Raw genomic sequence first — 23,188 nt, 5'->3', positions numbered from 1 at the left:
AGAATCAATCTATTAAAGATATCACCAAACTTGAAGTACAATTTTTTTTTACTCATGATTGTATCACATCTAGCTATGTTTGGATTGGTATGGCCAAAGCTATAACCTTTTTTTTTTAAAAAAAGATTTTATTTATTTATTTGAAAGAGACAGTGAGCACAAGCTGAGGGGCGGGGTAGACGGAGAGGAAGAAACAGACTTCCCCCTGAGCAGGGAGCCTGATGCAGGGCTTGATCCTATGACCCTGGGCTCATGACCTGAGCCAAAGGCAGACGCGTAACTGCCTAACCAACTGAGCTAACCACGTGCCCAACTATAACCTATTTTTTGATGTCTTAGGCATGTGGCAGTAGCCCACAGTCTAGTAATCTCCAGGCCCTTAATTGCTTTGCTTAAATATCTGCTTGAAGCTGATACGGCTCATTCTATTTGTTGTTTTCTGAGCATCTTCATTTACATAAGGAAGCCCCCAGTTACCTAAAACTCCACATGGTTCTACCTCCAGGCCTTTCTCGTTAATAATCTTAGGATGGAGGTCAGGGAACCCTGAAAGCTTTTTGGAGCTATCATGGACTATGGCAAGGCAAGTGAGGCACTGATCTTAGGTGTAAAATTTAAAGAGGAACCAAAAACTCAGTTATTAAGATAAATAATATTTTAATGCAGTATTTTAAAAAATAAAGATTAATGTAAAATCCAAAATAAATAAAATAAGTAAATTTTAGGTAATTACTATTGATTCCTTTTACCTCAGAGGCCAAAATGGTTCTGCACAGCCGTTATTTAAATTTTGATTTGATATCCCTTACAATATCCTTGAAACTTTTCTAGCATATTTCCATTTCTTATTAATGGAAAGTGCACTAAAATGTGCATTCCCAACCTATCTCATCCCTTTTCTTTCCAAGTCCTTTGCCCAAAAAAGTTGACATGAAACAGAAGGCTATAAACTTCATAATAAACCTTTTGGCAGCATTCTGCATCTCTTACTCTGACATAGGGCCTAAGGCAGCAAACTAATGTCATTCCTATGGGCTCCTACTCCATGTATCACTTGTCAAAGACTTTCCTTATCACGTTAGATCTCCACGGTCTCTAAAATTACTCCCTACAGTTCCGAAGTTGTGACCCATTTTAATGTATAATCATACAATGGCAACCTTTGCTGCCTGACACGTATGATCTCTGAAGGACAAACACTATGAGCTACTTGAGGCAGTTACCTACTTTGTGTTCTAATACAAACAGTGAGCTAGCACATAAATATTGAAAACCCACAATCTCCTTTCTCCTGGAATCCAGGAATACGTCTCTTTGCTTCTTGGCACATATACCTTTGGAACTTGTGACAGTACAATGAACTCATCCTTTACACCCACAAGACCTGTTATTCATACTCTTCCTGATGTTATCTCAACTAGGAAATGTTCATGTAGCCTTTTAGATGTGTTTGAAGTTAATGCAGAATCCAGAAGCATTCTTCAAAGCTGCAGGTGGCAAATAGAACATTTCTTCTGTCAAGGTTTTACCTTCAAAATGCATGACAATTTTGCATTCTATTCCATAATTCACTCGTTCAACAAATATTAGATGCCTATTCAGTGCCAGATATTGTCATATGGATACAGCAGAGAATACACATATTTATATTTGTTTTTAATCTTATAATATTTTATACAATTTAGCATAAGTAGAGAAACCAGAGCAAAAATTATCCCAAATCCAAGAGCAAAATTGGTAATCTGAGATGGCCAATTATTGCTTCACATACCACCAGTCATGCTTTTTGCACATCCTGGGATCATGTGTGCTCCAGTCTGAGAAGTAGAGTCTTTCATTAATTCCCAGAAAACAAAAGAAATATTAACATTAATATTTATTCCAGATGAAAATACTTGGGAGTATCATTAGAACTAACTCTTTGTCTTCATTTCTGTACATTAGGTTCTGCCTACATTCTGAAATGACAAAGATAGAATCCATTTCAATACCCACAGAAAATATATAAAGCTAATACTTTAAAAAAAATCATGTGTGAGGAGGAGGTAGTCTCACTCTTGACACTTTAAGGTCAAATCTTCATTGACCTCGGTGCTACATTGTTCATCACTGTTTATCTTACCCTTAATTAAACTGCTCTTAAGTTCTTAATGCATCTACTGATCAGCTTCAGAAAGGATCTCTCCTTAGAAAAAGCTAATTCTCACACAAAAGAAACTTTTAGACTTGTCTCTGCAGAGAAATGCTGAACACTACTGCTGTGCCCTTTTACTGGTCGGAACCAAAGCTAGTGAAAAAGAATTATACTCCTCAATGATACTTTTGTCTTAAATAATCTGATTTTAGCAATAGGTCTAACTCCAAAAATAAACACGTGGTACTGCTTGTGCTTGTGGATATGTAGTATAGGCATTTTTGAAAGAAGGCAGTGATTTGCAATAGCACAGTAATTTCCTGTTAGGATTAAGATTCAATTCTCCAAAACTACAGTGACTGGATAACTTGCATGAAGCCTGGCTTTCCTACCTGAAATCCTCATGTCAACCATTCCAAATTATTACAAAGAAGGTCTCATATGTGTATTAATGTAGATGTGTGTTCTCTTGCAGACAGTGTATAACCTCAAGAATTCAGATCTTTTCAGACTGTTTAAACTAGAAAAGTACTGGAACAACACAATATATATATTTCACAACTATAGAACAGGGATTCTTACTAAGGAGTAAGTAACGGAATAATCTGTGTCACTGGCATGAGATCTCACTGTTTTAAAATTCAGATTAAGGTCAGTGTTTAATAACCTAAATTGAGGAGGGCCTAGGGATGCATACCTTTTAATAACTCCATAAAGGATGCTGATTCAAATACTAACATAAGACTAAAGTCCACTTTAATCCTGAATATAATTTAGCTTTCTGGTTTTGTAAAGGTTTAAATTTATCATGCCCAAAAGCTAGAATTCCGCAGGCTTAATGTTCTCTTCACTTCTGTCTTCTAATATTTTATATTAATGATGGTACTCAGAAGCATAAACCACCACTGTCCTCAGCACAGAAATCCCAAGTTATTACAATTCCTTATATATGAATCCACACCTGCACACAGCTGCATTCTATCCTCAAATAGACCTTATTCCTACCAATAAGAGGAATTGAACATTTTATATTTGAAACTTTAAGGTCAGTTTATTAAGTTCAATGATGAAAGCTATCAGAAGAATATTCTCCTGAAAATTATTTTTTCTTAGAAAAAAAGAAAGGAAAATCAACACCTCCACACAGCCACAGATGCTGTGGCAGTCACACCTCTCTGTAGATGGGGATAGTCCATTAGTCAGTCAGATCACTCTCTGGGTCAGCAGGATTATAGTCTGGATCATCCTCATCATCCTCTAGCTCCAAGTCATCCATTTCCTGGAACAGGGATTCATCTACCTCCACATTGTTTCCAGCTGTAAAAGACAAAAGATTTCGCCTTCAGTCTAATATTTAGGAATAAAAGATAGAACTCACTGGTAACACCAAATATAAACTTCTAAATGTACAAGTGAGGTGCGAGTGAGGAAATCCTAAACTACTACTGCAAATCATAATAACAATGATCTGTATTAGTCAGCAAAGACATACATTTTAAGAGACACTTCAGGCTTCCAGTTTTTTAAAAAAAAATCCAGTTATAAAAAAAGCTTTCCTAGAATGCATTATTTATTATGTAGCATGTTATAAGTTGAAGACAATGGTATGCCATGGTTACGCAAAGTTGATTATCACTGACCATGGGGCCTGAGCCAGGAGTTTTATCACTTCTAGTAGTGGTAGATATGTACGTCACTAGAACTCAACCACACTTGTTATTTAATTCATAGATATAACTTGATCTTTACTCTCAGATAGTTCCCCTTACAACCAATGGTATGCCCTTCTCAAATTCTAAATATCTGAGCCCTTTAAGAAGCAACACCTCAGCCTTGCATTAAACATCTTTACTCTTCAGTGCATCTAAAGTACATAAAGGCAGGATATTATAGTACTCTTAAATCACCAGAAATTGTTCATCTTCCTTTCCTGTCAGACTTTAGCCCACTGATATTCAATTCAATGAGAATGAGTCTTGCTTTACCCCTATAAGCAATTAAGTAATAAAATTAACCTTTCCTAAGTCCAGGCTAAAGAATAACTCACTGATTCTGGAAGAGCCAGGAAAGACTTCCCAAAACAGATGACATCTAAAATACCTTTATGCTAAATTTTAATCCACCAAGAAGAAAAGGTGTCACGATTAAGCAATCATAGCAAATGTCAGAAAGAAAAAAATAAGGGCAGCCCGGGTGGCTCAGCGGTTTAGCGCCACCTTCAGCAGCCCAGGGCATGATCCTGGAGACCCGGGATCGAGTCCCTTGTCAGGTTCCCTGCATGGAGCCTGCTTCTCCCTCTGCCTGTGTCTCTGCCTCTCTCTCTCTGTGTCTGTCATGAATAAATAAATAAAATCTTAAAAGAAAGAAAGAAATAGAAAGAAAGAAAGAAAGAAAGAAAGAAAGAAAGAAAGAAAGAAAGAAAAAGAAAGAAAGAAAGAAAGAAAGAAAGAAAGAAAGAAAGAAAAAATAAGACTTTGGGTTTTGTTTTTGTTTTTAAGTAAGACTTTGAATATTTCTAATTGGAACACAAGATTCTTTAGGAAAACTATCTGGATATATCATAGATGAAGGCGAAATTGAAGGACTGCGTAGGTTAACTTTCTCCTCTAACCAGTAAAGAAAAAAAAAATAACCAGTAGAGAGCCATCAAAAGATTTTGAGAAATATCATGATTAAACATGAATTTTAGAAATGCCACCTCAGGGGCAGTGACTAAAGGCACTAGAAAGAGGAAGAGACTGAAGCAGGGAGACAATATAAGAAGCCACCACAAACACCCAGGGAAAATGTTAAAATCTTCTGGTTAGGAGGAAAGAGTTGAAAATATCTGGAAAAGACACTTCTGAAGCAGAATCAATGGAGAATTTTTGGTGAGTTACTGGATATGAAGAGATATTTGATCCATTAGATAGGGTAAGGAGTCAAGGATGAGTGAAGTCAGGAAAACTTCTAAAGTGCAAGAGAGAATGAGATACAGCTTTCTGGTTGAGAATTTCTCAATTAAATAGGAGAAAAACAAGCTATAAAGTGAGAGGAGGATACATGAGGACAGCCTTGCTGGGTTTGTTTGTTTGTGGTTGTTTGTTTGAGACTAATAAATGTCTTGGAGCAAGAAGGCGGTAAGAGATGTAAAACAAAATGCTGAGTGTCAATAAGGGCGCAGCTCAAGTTAAGAAGTAATTTAGCAGTGAGGCCATAACAACACTGTTTTAACCTTTTCCAGGAGACAGTCCAGGAATAAGGCTGAAAGGCCAGATGCTTCAGGATCACCAACTGGCAAGATAAGCACAAAGAAAGCTAATGAAGTGCAGAACTCTAGGGTGCTATCAGAAGTGTGACTGAGTATGGAGCCCAGTTAAAGGAACACACATAGGCCATAAGCTCCATGAGGGCAGGGACTGGCTACACCGTTCTCTGCTGGACAGAAGATTGAAAGAGGATAAAGTTTAGGATAAAAAGGAAAAGGAAAGCATAAGGAACTAGATGCTTCAGATAGTAAGAAACATAGTATGTTTCTTAGTATGAAACATAGATTTCTGGGTAGAGGGCATGAAGAGTTCCAGATTTGAGGTCTCTATAAAGTTCCATGACTTCTGATACTAGAAATTTAAGTAAACTAGGTCACCTAAGTTACAGTGGCCTGGTTTGCTAGTTCCTAGAGAGTAATGTGACCATAACTGTTTACTGCCATCTTTGATGTGGCTTAAATTATCAGAAAATTTTAAAAAATACATCGCTATAGTTAGTGTTTAAAATGATCAAACATTACAATTTATTCTTCAAAATGTATCTGTTTATAGCCTTGGAAGGAAAATTTTACATTACACTCTGATTTTCACAGTTTAATATTAAAAACAGTGCATTATATACATGTGGAATCTTAGTATTATCTTACCATCTTCCAAAAACTGGATATCAGATGTGTCAAGATTATGATCTGTTTCAAATAGCTGTTTCCCTAAAAGAAATAAATATGTTTAATTCAAACATATTTTTTCTATATGTTCCTGTTTCCCGCCTTTCCAGTTTTCCTCCATTGTCCCTACAATCCTTTAAAAAGTATAATTCAAGAAAAGAAGCCTGAAAACCTATTTTTCTGTGAATTTCAATAAATTTATCAATTCAGTAAGTAGCTAAGAAGCACGAGATAGGTATCTGCATTGAAATGAACAAGTGAAAACCCAGTCTGCCTTTAGAGTCCTAGAAAAACAAATGCATTTGACTCTACCACTTCCTACACTTGTGATTCTGAATGCCATGGTAGCTATATCTCAAGATTTTTCCACTGCAATATTTAGATCAGAGATAAGCCATAAAAATTAATTATAATTATGAATGAAGGGCAGCCCCGGTGGCCCAGTGGTTTAGCGCCGCCTTCAGCCTGGGGTGTGATCCTGGAGACCTGAGATCGAGTCCCACGTTGGGCTCCCTGCATAGAGCCTGCTTCTCCCTCTGCCTGTGTCTCTGCCTCTCTCTCGCTCTCTCTCATGAATAAATAAATAAATAAAATCTTAAAAAAAAATTATGTATGAAGTAATATCATCATGTAGACAGAATGCTTTCTCTTTTTGTCCTAGATACCGAAGTACATTATTTTTCTATAGAAATCTGTCCAAATGAGATCCTCTTGCAATGTAAGAATATAGAACAGGCTGGACTGAGGGGCGGGGGGGGGGGGGGGGGGGGAGATGAGTCATACCACTTAATTTATTTTTTCCTGCTTGTTCTTCTTCTTTCATTCGTTTCTTTTTAATTTCTAAGAGTTCTGCATCAAACTTGGCCTTCCAACTTAAGAAATTCTCAATTGTGACAGGAGTGCCATGAAATAATTGCTTAGGAAATAAAAAGGACATGTGATCACATAAATGAGACACTTATAATTTATAATAAAATTATCATTTATAAAGAAATAATGCATATTTCTTGATCTTACCTGCATGAGCTCTATTAACCTTTACTAGTCTTTATTGATAATTATCCATGCTATGTGACCAATGCAGTAAGATACTTCTCACATTTTAACAAATCTTTTTTTTTTATTTAACAAATCTTAAATAAAATTTACTTTTGTTTATTTTGCGATTGCCAAAAAATTACCAAAACCAAAAAAAACCCACCAAAAAACTGAAAACAAAAAACAAAAAACAAAACAAAAAAAACAAACCCCAAAACAAAAACCACAAAACAGATATAAAGAATAAGGAAAAAACTTAACTTTATAATATACCTTTTCAGCTTCTTCTGCCTCTTTCTCTTTTTGTTTCTTTTCTTCTTCTCTTCTAGTTTTTATTTGATCTACTATTTCATTTAATTTTTCTTGCACAGCTGTCACTAAAGTAAAGATCATTACCATACCAAGGTTTTCTTCCGCCTATGTAACCAAAAGAAAGGTTGTAGTGAGAAACATACTTCTGAGGAAAACTAAAAAAAAAAACAATGAAACTGTTTCATGATAATTGCTAAATTCCATACATTTATAATATGATTACTAATTACTAATTCAGTTACACCATAAATTCAGACATCTAGATAAATGATCATTTAAGAATTGAGCACATACGGGCATGTGGGTGATTCAGACCATTAAGTGTCTGCCTCGGGCTTAGGTCATGATCCCAGGGTCTTGGGACTGAGCCCTATGTCAGGCTCCTTGCTCAGTCAGGAGTCTGATTCTCCCTCTCCCTCTCCCCCCTGCTTGTGCTTGCTCACTCACTCTATCTCTCAAATAAATAAAATCTTTTAAAAAGTGGGAAAAAAAGAATTAAGCACATATATATGAATAACTATATAATAAATTTTAAAAGACATGTGATTTGCTACATCCAACCTAAAACAGGTACCTGTCTTACTAAATTCTGTTTAATAATCAGAATTCAGAAAACCTTTTCCTACAGCAGCTAGTAACATAAGTTCTCCACCATATTTTCATGATTTAGATCTTTTGGGATATTTTAAGAGCTGTGACAATGAACTGAATCTTGAGGCCAAAGTGATCTCCTAATATAGAATAATAAAGAATGTAGGTATTTTTGTGATTTATCTTTACCTACCTTTTTTTCTTTAATTTGAAATGGCTTAAAATAAAATAAAATAAAATAAAATAAAATAATATAATATAATATAATATAATATAATATAATATATAATAAAGCTCTCCAACTCATGAAAGAGATATATACAGTTGATCCTTGAACAATGTAGGTTGGCACTGCACAGGTCCACTTATATCTATTTTTTTTCAATAAATACAGTATAGTACTGTAAATGTATTTTCTCTTCCTTATGACTTTTTAATAACAACTTCTCTAGCATACTTTAAGAATACAGTATATAGTACATATACCATATAAAACATGTGTTTATCAATGGTTTATGTTATGGGTAAAGCTTCCTGCCAGTTAGCAGTAGTTTTTGGGGAGTCAAAAGTTACACACAGATTTTCGACTATGTGGAAGGTCAGGTTCCCTCAACCTCTGTGTTGTTCAAGGGTCAACTGTAAGTCAGAAGCTATTTTGGAAGTTGGTTACTTGAAAGCAGAATAAAGTAATACAAGATATCCTGCTTATCCATAGAAACAAAATACAGTTTGAAGAAAACAGACCAAAAAAAACAAAAAAATACCCAAATATACAAGCCAGAATCTTCACTCTAGAAAGAGAAGAGATTTCCAACCACTCCTTTGACAGAGCTGGCCTCAGCGGAAGTTGAGCAGGTATTTCAGCTCCTAGGCCCTCTCCGAATACAAGACTTCCAGCTGGCTCCTGTGATTCTCTTCTTGGGGCTTCTCTGTGGTGTCTCCATGCTAACCATCCTAAATCTGACTACACAAACTTCTCTCCTGAGTGCCGAACCCATAATAAAATTGTGGACAGCAATACAATGTCTCACAGGCATGTCAACACTGAAACCATCATCTTCTCTACAAAACCTATTTCTATGTTCCCCAACTCAGAGATCCAAACCACTAACCACCCAGCATGATCACTCACATCCCATCATAAGCTATATCACTGCCTCTAATCTATTCTTAAATGTCATTTCAATCTGCCTACTGTTCTGTCAACATTGTTATTATCCTAACCCAGGACTCAATCATCTTCAACTTCAAATATTAAAAGAAATCCCTAACTGGCTTTCTTAAAATCTGTGGTCTTGTCATCCCCAAAATCAACTTCTCTGGTCACTTAGCACACAAACATAACTAATCCAGTCAGTATCTTGCTTAAAACTCCTCAACAGCTCCCAAACCAGGAGCAAGACCATATTTTCAAAATAGTTCAGAAGATCCTTTAGGAATTAATTTGTTTAGTTCCATCACATAATATCACTAACTTCAAATTCTAAGCTCAAGAAATTTAGTATGACTAGAAGTTCTGGAAGGAAATATTGCCCTCTTCTCTCCCTCTCACTTCCATGACCCTTAGCTTGCTCTTCTACTAGCCAAGAACTTTCTAATACCTATTTTTTTCTTCCATTCAACCCCTGCTCTCAGAGGGATCCTAAATCCTGGTTGCTGCTTGTAAGCTTGAGGAGAAGGAAAAATAATAAGAAACAAAACAAGTATCAGTCCTCTCCCCAGATTGCAGGCAATCTAGACTACAACAGGTCAGAGGGGTTGGAAGTTTTAATTTTTTTAAAAGTCAGAATTTTTAACTGCATACGGGGCTGGACATTCTGAGAAGCAGATAAAAACTGTATTTAAATTTAAAGTACCTATCAGACATTTTATTAACTAAAAGTCATGAGGCTGACTGAGTTTCGAACAGGGATATACAGACAACTTCTCTTACTCAAATTTTAAATGTACAGTGGGAAACAAAAATAAAGATGCTTTGTGAATATCTATATCTGTATGTATATGTTTAAAGAGAGAGATAACATGAATTCTCCCTGTTCAATGTACTGGTTATACATATTTACTAGCATTTTCTGACTCTTGAAATTAATGTATATTTAAGGCCAATAAAAAATGCCATTAAAAGACTTGTTATTTCCTTACCTGTAACGCTAATAGTTTTAAAATATCTGAGACATCATTATCTTCTAGATTTTCCTGGGAGAATATTTCATAAAGAGGGGCTTCATCTGGGTATTTTTCACTGTATGTAAACTTGAGGGTAGTCTGGACAGCTAAAGACAGAAGATACAAATTTGATACAAATTATCTTTAAATGTAAAGTATCAAGAGGTCGACATCTTTGTTGGATCAGTGATTAATTTACAATGTGTCAATGAAAAGTAACACAACAGATATTCCTGCAAAGAAAAACAAGGTTACTATGAGATAACCACTTAGACAACCACTAAAGATAAATAACACCTACCACAAAGATGAAGTGAAAACAAATCATGGGAATACCAAAAATCACCTTGAACGCATGAAATACATGTCTTACTTATCAGTAATTTACCATATCATATTGCATGTCTGAGAAAGAGCATGGATAGAAGCCACTCTTTTTAAAAACCTCCTTAAGATGAACAAAGGGCACTGAATATAATATGCAGAATACTACTACCTTGGGCTTATTTTCAGGCCTCTACCAGACCCAGTTCCCAGTGAGGAAGATCTGGCATTAGCCCTGGAATCTACATTTCTATCTGAACAATTCCAATAGGGTACTGCTAAAGGATTGCTAGATGACACAGTTTTGAAATAGGGTTTCAGAGGTTGTCAGAGAAACTTAAAACCTGATTCATTTTACGATAATTTTTGTCCCAATGTCAACTTTTTTCACTGAATAAAAATTTAACTGGGTCAAGGAAACACCTCTACGAAAATCTAAAAAAACAAACAAACAAACAAACAAACAAAAAACAAAAAACCTGATTCATCTATACATTCTCACTCACTCTTTTGGCCTGTATCAATGCATACATCTGACACTTGTATAGAAGTGAGATTCTGGGCAGCCCCGGTGGCACAGCGGTTTAGCGCCACCTGCAGCCCAGGACGTGATCCTGGAGACCCTGGATCGAATCCCATATCAGGCTCTCTGTATGATGCCTGCTTCTCCCTCTGCCTGTGTCTCTGCCTATCTCTGTCTCTATGAATAAATAAATAAAATCTTAAAAAAAAAAAAAAAGAAGAAGAAGAAGTGAGATCCTTACAGGCAGATCAGTGCAAGGTATCTCTCTACAGACCAGCCTGGTGAATTCTCAGTGCCACCAGGCAATTTGTAACTAAGCAGCAGTGTCAAACATTTTCTGTTAAAACTTATTATTTACACACACAAAAATAAAACTAAAAAAATAAAACTTACTAATCATAATGATCCTTTGTTTAGACTTCGACTTTCTTGTAACTCACATTTTAATTATTAAGAACAATCCTAAATTTTGTATGGAACCACAAAAGAACTCAAATAGCCAAAGGAATGTTGAAAAAAGAAAACCAAAGCTGGAAGTATCATGAATCCAGACTTCAAGCTATATTACAAAGATGCAGTCATCAAGACAGTATGGTACTGGCACAAAAACGAACACATATATCAATGGAACAGAATAGAAAACCGAGAAATGGACTCACAACTATATAGTCAACTAATCTTTGACAGAGTAGGAAAGAATATCCAGTGGGAGAAAAAAGATAAAATATAGTCTCTTCAACAAATGGTGCTGGGAAAACTGAATAGCCACATGCAGAAGAATGAAACTGGACCACTTTCTTGTACCATACACAAAAATAAATTCAAAATAGATGAAAGATCTAAATATGAGACAGGAAACCATCAAAATCTTAGAGAACACAGGCAGCAAACTCTGACCTTGGCTATAGCAACTTATTTGATATGTTGTTGGAGGCAAGGGAAACAAAACCAAAAATGAACTACTGGGACTTCATCAATATAAAAAGCTCTACCCAGTGAAGAAAACAATCAACAAAACTAAAAGGCAGCCTACGGAATGGGAGAAGATATTTGCAAATGCCTTATCAGATAAAGGGCCAATATCCAAAATCTATAAAAAAACTTACCAAACTCAACACTCAAAGAACAAGTACTCCAGTCAAGAAATGGGCAGAACATATGAACAGCCATTTCTCCAAAGATGATATCCAGATGGCTAACAGACACATGAAAAGGCACTCAAAACATCACTCATCATCAGGGAAATTCACATCAAAACCACAATGAGATACCACCTCACACCGGTCAGAATCGCTAAAATTAACAACATGAGAAACAACAGATGTTGGTGAGGATGCAGAGAAAGGAGACACTCTTGCACTGTTGGTGGGAATGCAAATTGGTGCAGTCATTCTGGAGAACAGTTTAGAGGTTTCTCAAAAACAAAAATAGGGGTGCCTGGGTGGCTCAGATAGATAAGATTCGACTCTTGGTTTGGGCTCAGGTCAAGATCTCATGAATCATGGGATAGAGTCCCAAGTTGGGCTCTGCACTCAGCTCAGAGTCTGCTTGGAATTCTCTCTCTCTTCTCCCTTTGCCCCCACCCCCGGCTCACACAGACACCTGCTCTTGCTCTAAAATAAATTAATAAATCTTAAAAGAAAAGAAAAGAAAAGAAAAAATAGAACTACTCTATGATCCAGCAATTTCACTGTTTACCCAAAAGATACAAAAATACAGATTTGAAGGGGTACATGAACCCTGATGTTTATAGCAGCATTATCAACAATAGCCACACCATGGCGAGAGCCAAAATATCCACTGATTGATGAATAGATAAAGATGTGGTATATATACAACAATGGAATATTACTCAGCCATAAAAAAAAAAATGGAATCTTGCCATTCACAATGATGTGGATAGAGCTAGATAGGGTATATTATGCTAAGTGAAATAAATCAGAGAAAAGACAAATACCATTATGATCTCACATGTGGAATTTAAGAAAGAAAAGAGATCAACATATGGGAAGGGGGGTAGGAGAAGAAAATAAGCCATAAGAAATTCTTAACTATAAATAACTGAGGGTTAATGGAGGAAGGTGGATGGGGAGGTGGGCTAGGTGAGTAATGGGTATTAAAGAAGGCACTTGTTATGATGAGCACTGGGTGTTGTATATAAGTGATGAATCACTGAACTCTACTCCTAAAACCAACACTGCACTGTATGTTAACTAAGTAAAATTTTAAATAAATAATAAAAAATAATTAAAAAAAAAAAAAAGACTGTTAGGCCAGTAAGGATACATAGTATCTTATGGCATTTTCTTTCTTTTTTTACTGCTAGAATAAGATTTTTTATTTTTTTATTTTATTTTATTTTTTTTTTAATTAACTTTTATTGGTGTTTAATTTACCAACATACAGAAAAACACCCAGTGCTCATCCCGTCAAGTGTCCACCTCAGTGCCCGTCACCCATTCCCCTCCAACACCCGCCCTCCTCCCCTTCCACCACCCCTAGTTCGTTTCCCCGAGTTAGGAGTCTTTATGTTCTGTCTCCCTTCCTGATATTTCCCAACATTTCTTTTCCCTTCCTTTATATTCCCTTTCACTATTATTCATATTCCCCAAATGAATGAGAACATACACTGTTTGTCCTTCTCCGATTGACTTATTTCACTCAGCATAATACCCTCCAGTTCCATCCACGTTGAAGCAAATGGTGGGTATTTGTCGTTTCTAATTGCTGAGTAATATAGAATAAGATTTTTTAAATATGTTTAGTGATTTTACTATTTGATGTAATAGATATTCATTATAGAAAATTTAGAAATACATTAAGGGGAAAATAAAATCAACAATAATCCCACAATCATGAAGAGATCACTGTTGCCATTTCGGGATATTTAAAGTATCATAAAAGTATTTTTTAAAGGATATTTTAAAGTATCTTCTATACATTTATTTACATTTCAAAGTATAAAAGGATACTCATGTTGTATTTGAGATTCTGTGTATAAAACCTGCATATATACATACATATATAAGCATATGACTGTGTCCGACATCTTTTTAATTCAGATTTTAGTAATATCTCTGTGCTAATCTCATTTTTAATTGTATAAAACAGATTTGGTTATCAAGTGATGCCACTAAAATTGCTATTACTGATTGCTCATGGCAGAATTTTAACTGACTAGCTTAACATTAAAAAAAAAAAAAAATCCTTGGGGTTAACACCACCTTATGTAACGCTTTTATCAAATTCCAAAATTAACTGAACTAGACTAATAGTGGAAATGAACTTCAGATCCTCCCCCATCTGCCACATTTAAATTAATCTATTTAATTTTAAATTATTGGTTTTATAACTGCTTTATTTCTGTCAGTATATTTGTCTTAGTTCTATAGTTGTATAATAGTGGCTTTTATCTGGTTTTATTTGTGTGTGTGTGTATTTAAACAACAGTATAATATCCATCCTAAAGAAAGAGAGAAAAACCATAAAGAGAGATATTTATCCGGCTTATTTTGTTTTTTTCTTTTTTCTTTCTTTTTTTTTTTAAGATTTTATTTATTCATGAGAGGCACAGAGAGAGAGGCAGAAAGACACAGGCAGAGGGAGAAGCAGGCTCCCTGCAGGGAGCCTGATGTAGGACTTGATCCCCAGATTCTGGGATCCTGCCCTGAACTGAAGGCAGACACTCAACTGCTGAGCTACCCAGGTGTCCCTATCTAACTTAACTTGTAACAGCAAATGTCCAATAAGCAATCTAAATGCCCAGAGAGGAAAAACAATCCTGGAGTAGTGGAATAAAACATAGTCACTGAAATATGCATACATTCAAAGTCTGGTTCCAGACAATAATCTTCTACCTTTTCTCCATCTGTTATATTGTTAATGTTTCTTTTTCACTTTTTAAAATTAAGTCATTGTGTCAGAATATATCGCATTGACCTTCTCTCTGTTTCTAAGTCATGTTTACATAGTAAATGCTAATTAGAGACATGCAACATTCATACTAGGTTCCTGACAGCACCTAATTTAGCACCTCCACATCTTCACTCCCCAGCATAATGGCTGCAGAATGAGTATCATTGCTGAGAGCAACTTAGGAGAACCACAAGTATTTTTTACTGGACTTACTTTCATCATTTTCTCCAGCCTCAGATGTCACAGTAATGGTGAAACTGGGTGGATTTTCTGATAATACTGCAAGAAAATATACACAGAGATTAAGTTATTAAGATGCTTCCTAAGGCAAATGCTTTTCTTATTAGCAAAATATCACTACTCAGTCCTGGAAACTGATCCCTAGTCTGTATTTTCACTTCCAAAAATACAGACTGAACAGAATATTCAAATGATAAAACACTCATCAATTTTCTATTTAAACCTAGGATTATCTTTAATTTGGAAAAAATACCTATAGCAGATACATTTTTGAGAGTTTTATCAAATCAATTCAAAATTTCCATCTATACGTGGAAAACTACATTCTAAAAAGTAATGGCAGAATGGCAAAAAAAAGTTTGATGTTTCATCAGAAACTATCTGTTGATATTCAGTATTATCACTAATTTTTAAACATATATTTCCTAAGGTATAATTCAGAACCTCTATGACAAACAGTAAATATTAATTTGTTAGAGTTTGTGTCTTCTAACTATTTCTTTCTCCCACATCATCCCTAGAACCAAACTTTATTCTTTCACCAATTACTGAGTCTCTACCATCTTTCACGGAATTACAAAAACAGCCATGAATCCAAATACCAAATTGCTTACAATTTGTTAAGCAAGTCAGGATATGCAAATCAACATTTACATAAATAAGAAAGCTTTATATACCACTTTACAGCCTAATGCCTATCTGATAGTATATATGTTTATATTTCTTTCCCCACAAGAATACCATAAAAACTATGAGAACTTCTGTATCAGTGCCTGGCTGTATCTAGAAATTCAATAATTTCTGGAAAAATGACAAGAGTTAAAACAATAGAACGGAAGTAGAAAAACAAAAACAAATTAAACTTAAATCCAGAACCAATTAGAATAGTAAACAAAAAAAATTCAGGCCACCTGTGATTGCTGCTGAGCCCCTGAGAAAAGCCTGTGCCTCACTCCAGCCCTGGGAAGCACTGGCCCCTGTCAAGGTTGGCAGCAGCTCAGCAACCTCTTTCTGAAATGAAAGGGCAAGGACATCTCTGAAGAAGTCACCAAGGAAACTACTCAAAAACTTCTTAAGCCTTCATAAATATTCATTATCAATAAGATTTTCAAGACATATGACTTCATTTTAATTGAAGTTTGAAAGTACTCAAAGCATGATGAACATCTATGATTACTGTCAAAGTATTTGTCAAGAAGATAAAACTCACTAGACTCATATTTTAATAGGCCTCAGATAGTCCAGCCGACGCTAAAAAAAGTCCCTGAAAGATAATTCTCATAAAGCTTTTATAATATGACTCTACCTTTTTTTTGACAAATGTGTATAAAATATATTTGAGGCATTTTATTTTTATTTCTTTCCATGACCAACTTTAGCATTTATGTGTCATAAGATGTAAACACAGCGACTATAAAAATAAGGGTTCAACCCATCTTATTACCACTTTTAGGATTCCATGAGGCTGTACTTTAAGGGTTGCTATACCTAATAACAACAGCTAACGTCTACTGAGCACTACTTTGTGCCTATGTTGTACTATGCATTTACACAAAGATCCTTTATTCTTACACCAAGACCACAATTTTATACTGTTACCATATTTCACCAAATTTAAAAGACTGTCAAGTATATGAGATACACCCTACTTTATGAACTAAGAAAAAAAGAATCTGCCAGTTAAACTTTAATACATAATCGATTATAAGACAAATTCATATTTCAGAGATGTTAAAACACAGAAATGTCTTAGAACCAATTAAATATACTATTATCCTATTATCCCAATTTCATAGTGTGGAAACTGAGATAAAAAAAAGCTTTTAAATAATCTGCACAAGGTTATTCAGCTAGTAACTAGAAGAACTGAATAGACTATATTGAGTTTCATGTGAAAAGAAAATGTTTTTTTCCAGCTGGAGAAGTCATTTGAGCTAGGCTATGAATTAAGGCATATTGAGAAATAAAGATGGAGAAAAGAAATGTAGGGAACAGAAACACAGTAGCAAGGGCATAATGGTGGGAATGTTTAAGGAATATATAGGAAAGAAGAAATTATTCCATTTTGTGGATGCATATGTGAGTGAAGACAAATAGTTGAAAAAAGTTTAGTTGTGGACAATGATAGTTTTTTTTGCCACAGCAGTATGGGCAGAATTGTATTTCTAAACGTAGGAAGACAAGGCTAGCAACAGAGCAGAAGTTGGAAGAGGGGAAACAAGACTAGAGGTACGATGATCGTAGATAGCTATTAAAATCATCCCAGCAAGATTAATGAGGTTCTGAACTAGGTTAGGAGCCATGGGGATAGCAAGGGAACAGGGAGGATTCTACATTCCAAATGTGCAGGCAGAGGATGGTTAATGCCACTAATAAAAACAAAAAATACAAAAGAAAAATCAGAGATGATACATTTAAAAGACACAAGGAACTTTCTGTTGGAGACACTGAGTATGCAATATGCAATCAGAAACCGGCAAATGGAGCTAAAGAGAGTTGGGCTTGAATTTAATTTGGAGTCACACACACAGAAGTGATAGCTAAAGCTATCAGACTAAATGAGATCACGAGAGAGAAAACAGAGAAATAGGACCAACACCGGCTTGGCTTTGTAAGGAATCCTAAATTTAGAAAACAAAAGAGGAAAAAGGGCCAGAGAGAAAAAGAAAAGCAGTAGCCATGAGGTCAAGACATACTCAAAAGCAGCCTATTTTATTTGTGAAGGCACCCCAACTATTGAGATCCAGGTCTGATAGGGCAGCGCTGTCTACAATGTGTACTATATGGGTCTGTGGAGCTCTATCAGGGGAAAATGAGCAATGAACCACTAGCCTGCAAGATCAGATCTAAATCCCTAACAAGGCCTTCTGTAATCCTGCCCCTGTTCATTTGTCGTGCCTCATTTTTCATGACCCCAGTACTCACTTTATGTTTTAGGAATATCAAGCCACTTTCCTTTTAAATATATTTTGCTATTGCAGAGTCCTGCTTCTGCACATGCTGTTCCCCTTCCCCCATCACCCCTTAGAGTTCTCCAAAACAATCAAGACTCTCCCCTTTTCCTGTGCTCCTATATGTTCTTCTATGAAAGAATTGTCACACTATGTTGTAAATTACTTATCTGACGTCTTTTCCCAACAGACTGAGATTCTAACAATGCATATAATAAATATTTGGTAAATGAGGACTTGGGATGCTAGCATGAACATCACGGAATTGCCTGACCTTGGGAGACATACAGAATAGGGAGGCAAGATAGACGAGAAAGAAGTCGATAAACTCTTAATCCATGAGAAATCAAGAGGAGAGGCATGTTCAGTAAAAAAAACTGGAATGAAGAACTGTGGGGCTACAAAGTTTATGGACAGAAAGAGGACTTTCAGAGGCCAAAATTCTAAAGATGGCATTTATAAGGTATGGTCATGCCCCCACACAGTTGAAGGAAATGGAAATAAAAACTGTTCATTGATGAAGACAAGGGATTGTGAAGCCATATTGGAAGAATCAGCAACTAAGATGGTAAATTTCAAGTAGAGAGTATCTTATACTTAACAGTTACAAAGTATTTGCACTTACATTACTTCCCATTAAACACAAATGGAAACTGAAGCTTGGAGAGGTTATGACTTGTCCAAAGACATAGAGCTCATATCCACTATACCAAGCTGCCATTACAGAGAAAAAAATGTGAGCCAGGAACAACGATAACAAAAAAGGACACTGGAGAACACTGCTAATATCCCCTACTATTTACTCCCCCTCTCTTCTAGTTACTATACCACTTCTAACTGAGCATATTAACCACCCAGAATGAAGACTACATTTCCCAGCCTCCTTTCCAGTTAGGTCTCACCTAAGTTCCAGCTAATGAGATGGAAACAAGGAAGTCCTTTGACAGTTTCCAGGAAATTTACTTAAGAAACTGCTGTCTTTGGATTTTTCTCTGTTCCCCTCACTCCCCCATTCCTTTATCTACTCTACTGCCTGGAAAGGAATGCTACCATCTTCACCATGAGGTAGACACTACATCTAAGGAATAACAAGGAACTAAGCAGTAGCCTGGGTACCTGAGGAATTCTTGGACTAAAGCTACACAACTATCTTTTATGTGCAAAAGCAATAAACTTTTACCTTTTTAAATTTATTCAGAGAGAGAGTGTGAGGGGCGGGGCGGGGGCAGAGGGAGAGGGAGAAAGAATTTTAAGCAGACACTGCGTTAAGTGCGGAGCCCAACTTAGGGCTGGATCCCATGATCCTGAGACCATGACCTGAGCCAAAATCAAGAGTCAGACACCTTAACCAACTGAGCCACTCATTTCCCCTAAACTTTTACCTTTTTGAAACCACTCCTTTTTGGGGTTTTCTGTCACAGCTGGACCTAATCCAAAGAAAGAAAAGAGAAGAAAAGGAAGGAAAAGAAAGAAAAAGAAAAGAAAAAAGAAAGAATATTCCAAAGCTTGGAGTAAACTAACACAAGGATGAGAAAGTTACTTAATTGGACTTGAAACGATGAATGATTCATCAGCACTCTGACGAAGGAATAATCCCATTCCAATGCATTACTGTGAGTTAGAATAAAATTAGCCTTCACTAAAGATACCAGATTTCTGCCACTGTAAGTGGATCAAAATATTTTTGAGAAAAAGAATACGGTTATTGGGCATAGTGGAAGGAACCAGTGGAGGAGCAGGAGAAGTGTTGAGGGATACGGGCGCAGACGATGGTAAACTGGACAGAATTAAGGACAGACATAATGGAGGTAATAGCTGAAAGGTACACTAAAGGGACACACGAATGACATCAGGGTTTTCACAAAGAACCAGATAGCCCATATTAAAATAAGTCCCTGTAGTTCTCAGGGACTGTCTTAGAAAAACTGCTTTTGAAAGATGACCTGTGCCCCATCTCTAAGATGCAGTTATAACTATTACATGCTCATGGATACTACTTAGAGGTACTGACACAAGCAAATACCGAATCACGTACCCCTCTTTGTAAGACCAAACAGAATTAAGGGAACTTGACTTTTGGTTAGCCTGAAGCTAACCAATTTGTTTCAACAAAATTCCCCATAGCCAGAGATTTTGATACAGAAATGGAAATAACCAAATTCTACTACCTTAGCAGGGCCTTGTCAAGTGAAGCACTACTGAAGGAGAATGTGGAATCAGGAGAGTCCATTTATATTTTGGAAGACTAGTTGTTAGGAGGATTGGATCAATGTGCAATCAAGCTACAGAACAGGCAAAAAGAAGAAACTGCATTATGATTTGTCAAAATTCACAACAAATTCAACACTGGACCAAAAGTTCTTTGCAAATAGTCAAGCAATCAACTCTGAGGTTAGGCTAGGTCTATGTGGCTAGAACTATGGGCTAGCTAGATGCTGCCTCTTAAGCATCCACAAGGGGGGCCATGATGTGCTTAACAAAGAAGGCTTCTCTGGCAAGCACCAAGCTTTCATTAAAAAAAAAAAAAAAAAAGTATATCTACTTCCTTCATCAACAGCATTGAGCATTTACCAAATCTAATATTAAATGGGATTCAAAATGAAATTAGAAAACTGCCAATTAGTGTTCCTTGGCAAACTGACACAAGCAAGCTCTCTCCTTTAACCTGGTATGAAAACAGGAAGGTAAGAAATCATCAACAGAAAAGAAGGCTATAAAACAGTAAACCTTGCAAATCCTCATGATTTCAAAAGATCAAACATGGAAGGGTTTTATCCCAAACTCCTCTGCCTTTTCCCTGAGAGGTTTCATAAACAACTCGATCATGAGTAAGGCAAAGTCCCTTAAAAAATAAATAAATAAATAAACACATGCAAAAACACTATAAATTGAGACATCTTATTTTACTTTATTTATTGCAAAGTTTATAGGAATGGTGGCAGGAATTAGAGACGGATGGACTCAGCTGATACTGCAGAACACTTGAATGCATCCAAGATTCATAAATTGTTTTTTTTATTTACCCCAGCTCAAAATCCTCAAGCACTTTTGCGCCTGACAAGAATTTCACATACTGAACTGTATCAGAGCTTAGTACAATTTGAAAGAATCCTGGTTTAGGGTTAAAAATGTATCACTTTTTAAAACGCTTATATGCACAGTACTTAATGAGGGATACTTTATGTCCATAGAAAAGAACAGTGTACCTTATGCCTTCTTAACTCTACCTACACGGTGCCAATTACATTGCCAATGTACTAGAAATGACCAAACGTCACGATTAAGAATATATCCGACAACGGACCCTATGTTCTATTTTATTTAGACATTGACATATAAGCAAGGAGAGAGAAGGGAGCCAGACTCCATACACACTCACCCAGTTAATGACACTCTCAAACCCCTCTTCACTCATCCCCTTAACATCCTCACAGCACAGCTGTACTGCTGGTGAGAGAGAACATGAACAGGACTGGAGCTATACAGGGGTAGCTGAGAGACATCTGCCTGTTGGCAAAGCAGAACAAAATTTGCTACCGTTGCAAGCAGTGGTCAAAAAGTGGAGCTAAGAAAACTAGGCTGAACAAGGAAAAGGGAGAGGGATGGGAGTGGAACATACCTTACATTCTGAATTCTGACCGTCAGGGACGGACGACAGTCAAAGGAAGGGATGGGGGCTGTCAATCCCACAAACCTATAGGTTCTACTCCCTCATCTTGGCTTCAATTCGATCACTTCGCAGGCACGGAGGGAGGGAGTGTAACAGGGGAAAAGCCGTAGGGCTACGGTGGTTATCATGCGGCACTTTCAAGACCCATCTGGAGCGCGGCTTAATACAGAAAAATCCTCTGCCTTGGACACCCGTCTAATGAGCTTCTCAATGATTTTTTTTTTTTTTTTTTTTTTTACATTGGCCCAACCTACCAAGGAATCGTCTGCTCCCCCTCAGCCCGGCTGGAGCTAGATCCCACGTTCCACGTGTCCGCAAAGGGAAGGAACAGGAAAGGGGGTCCAAGCCCCAAGCGGTTCCGCCGGTTCCGCCGGTTCCGCCGCCAACGTGCTGGCCGGACCCCAAGCGAGCCACTTACCTCCCCTGCGCCTCCATGACCTTGCTGGAAGCCAGACGCGTCCAGGCCAGACGACGTCTACTCTACTACCCCTCCCTAACGACCTGTGAATCTGCGGAGGGACCGGAATGTGTGCCGCATCATTCCCTGGGCATTCGCAGGGAATATAAAGACAAAGAAAAGCGACAGATCTCAGGGACACCCCCCCCCCCAAAAAAAATAAATAAAAAATAAAAAATAAAAAAAAAACCAAAAAAACTGATTCTGGGCGACTTTCGACAACAGCACTCTGAATCCCATCAACTTTAAAACACCAGCATAGGAAAAACAGCTTCTACCCCCGACCAAAGGGGGGGAAAACCGACGCCTCTTGCAGCTCCGGAAAAGCTGCTCCCACTTAAGAGCATCTGTTTCCGTGTGTTTTCCCCAAAGCTCGGGTTCGCTGTAAGTTACCCAGAGCCCAACGTGCACCCAACACTCCGATTCCAGGCCTGACGCTCTCCAAGGGGCCTCGCCAGCCCGTCCCGGGCTCTCCAGGGTTCGGGCGCTAAGCGCTGGAGTTACTCCTAAGGGTCTGAACACGTCGGGAGAAGAAGGTGAAGAGAGGGCGGCGGGCGAGGTGGCCACGCGGCCTCGCCGTCGCCGTCCTCCATCCTCCATCCTCGCCCGGGAGGCCGAGGGCTCCGGCCCGTCCCACGCCGCCCCCGGGCCGCTCGGGGCCCGCAGCTGCGCAAGTCACCTGTGAAGGAGTCGGGGTAGATGGACTCCAGGGCCTCCAGCTCGTTGCGCTGCTCCTCGCCGTAATCTGTCATCGTGGCCCTCGCTGCTGCCCATGGGCCGCCCAGCCACCCAGGCGGCGCGCTGCAGCTGGGACCGCCGCCGCGCCGGGAGAGCGGGCAGCGGCCGGGCCCGCGCAGGCGCAGACTCCCCGGCTGCGAGGCCCGGGGCCCAAGGCCAGGCCGGGCCTGCCGAGCAGCAGCCCCGCGCGGGCCTACGCCTGCTCGCTAGTTC

General features: G+C 37.6%; 1 protein-coding gene across 3 annotated transcripts; it reads right to left on the bottom strand.

Annotated features, from left to right (window-relative positions):
- Positions 1–640: 640 nt before the first annotated feature.
- Positions 641–23,182, bottom strand: RWDD1 (RWD domain containing 1). Of its 3 annotated transcripts, XM_041744650.1 has the most exons (9): positions 22,917–23,182; positions 21,490–21,557; positions 16,071–16,170; positions 15,133–15,198; positions 10,134–10,264; positions 7,362–7,505; positions 6,834–6,966; positions 6,030–6,092; positions 641–3,451 (listed from the first exon to the last, which is right to left on the bottom strand). In XM_041744650.1, exons 1-9 carry the CDS (start codon positions 22,987–22,989, stop codon positions 3,330–3,332), a joined length of 900 nt encoding a protein of 299 aa, XP_041600584.1. In that variant the 5' UTR covers positions 22,990–23,182; the 3' UTR covers positions 641–3,329. The 3 variants fall into 3 exon arrangements, with proteins under 3 accessions (XP_041600584.1, XP_041600585.1, XP_041600586.1); XM_041744651.1 differs by lacking the exons at positions 16,071–16,170; positions 21,490–21,557 and having other exon boundaries at positions 22,917–23,152; XM_041744652.1 differs by lacking the exons at positions 10,134–10,264; positions 16,071–16,170; positions 22,917–23,182 and adding an exon at positions 20,279–20,392.
- Positions 23,183–23,188: the final 6 nt, after the last annotated feature.

Source organism: Vulpes lagopus, chromosome 2 (genome assembly GCF_018345385.1).
Source record: "Vulpes lagopus strain Blue_001 chromosome 2, ASM1834538v1, whole genome shotgun sequence".
Lineage (NCBI taxonomy): Eukaryota > Metazoa > Chordata > Mammalia > Carnivora > Canidae > Vulpes > Vulpes lagopus.
The sequence above is the reverse complement of the archived record's forward strand: the minus strand, read 5'-3'. Positions and strand labels throughout refer to the sequence as shown.

What these genes read in the sequence shown, in the direction of transcription:
- RWDD1 (XM_041744650.1), bottom strand. Translation starts at nt 22,989, where the DNA reads ATGACAGATTACGGCGAGGAGCAGCGCAACGAGCTGGAGGCCCTGGAG. An exon ending in CTACCCCGACTCCTTCACAG is followed by an intron (nt 21,558 to 22,916) that starts GTGACTTGCGCA and finishes CTCTCTCACCAG; the next exon opens with CAGTACAGCTGTGCTGTGAG. An exon ending in TTGAGAGTGTCATTAACTGG is followed by an intron (nt 16,171 to 21,489) that starts GTGAGTGTGTAT and finishes CTTTCATTTCAG; the next exon opens with AAAGAGGTTGCTGAGCTGCT.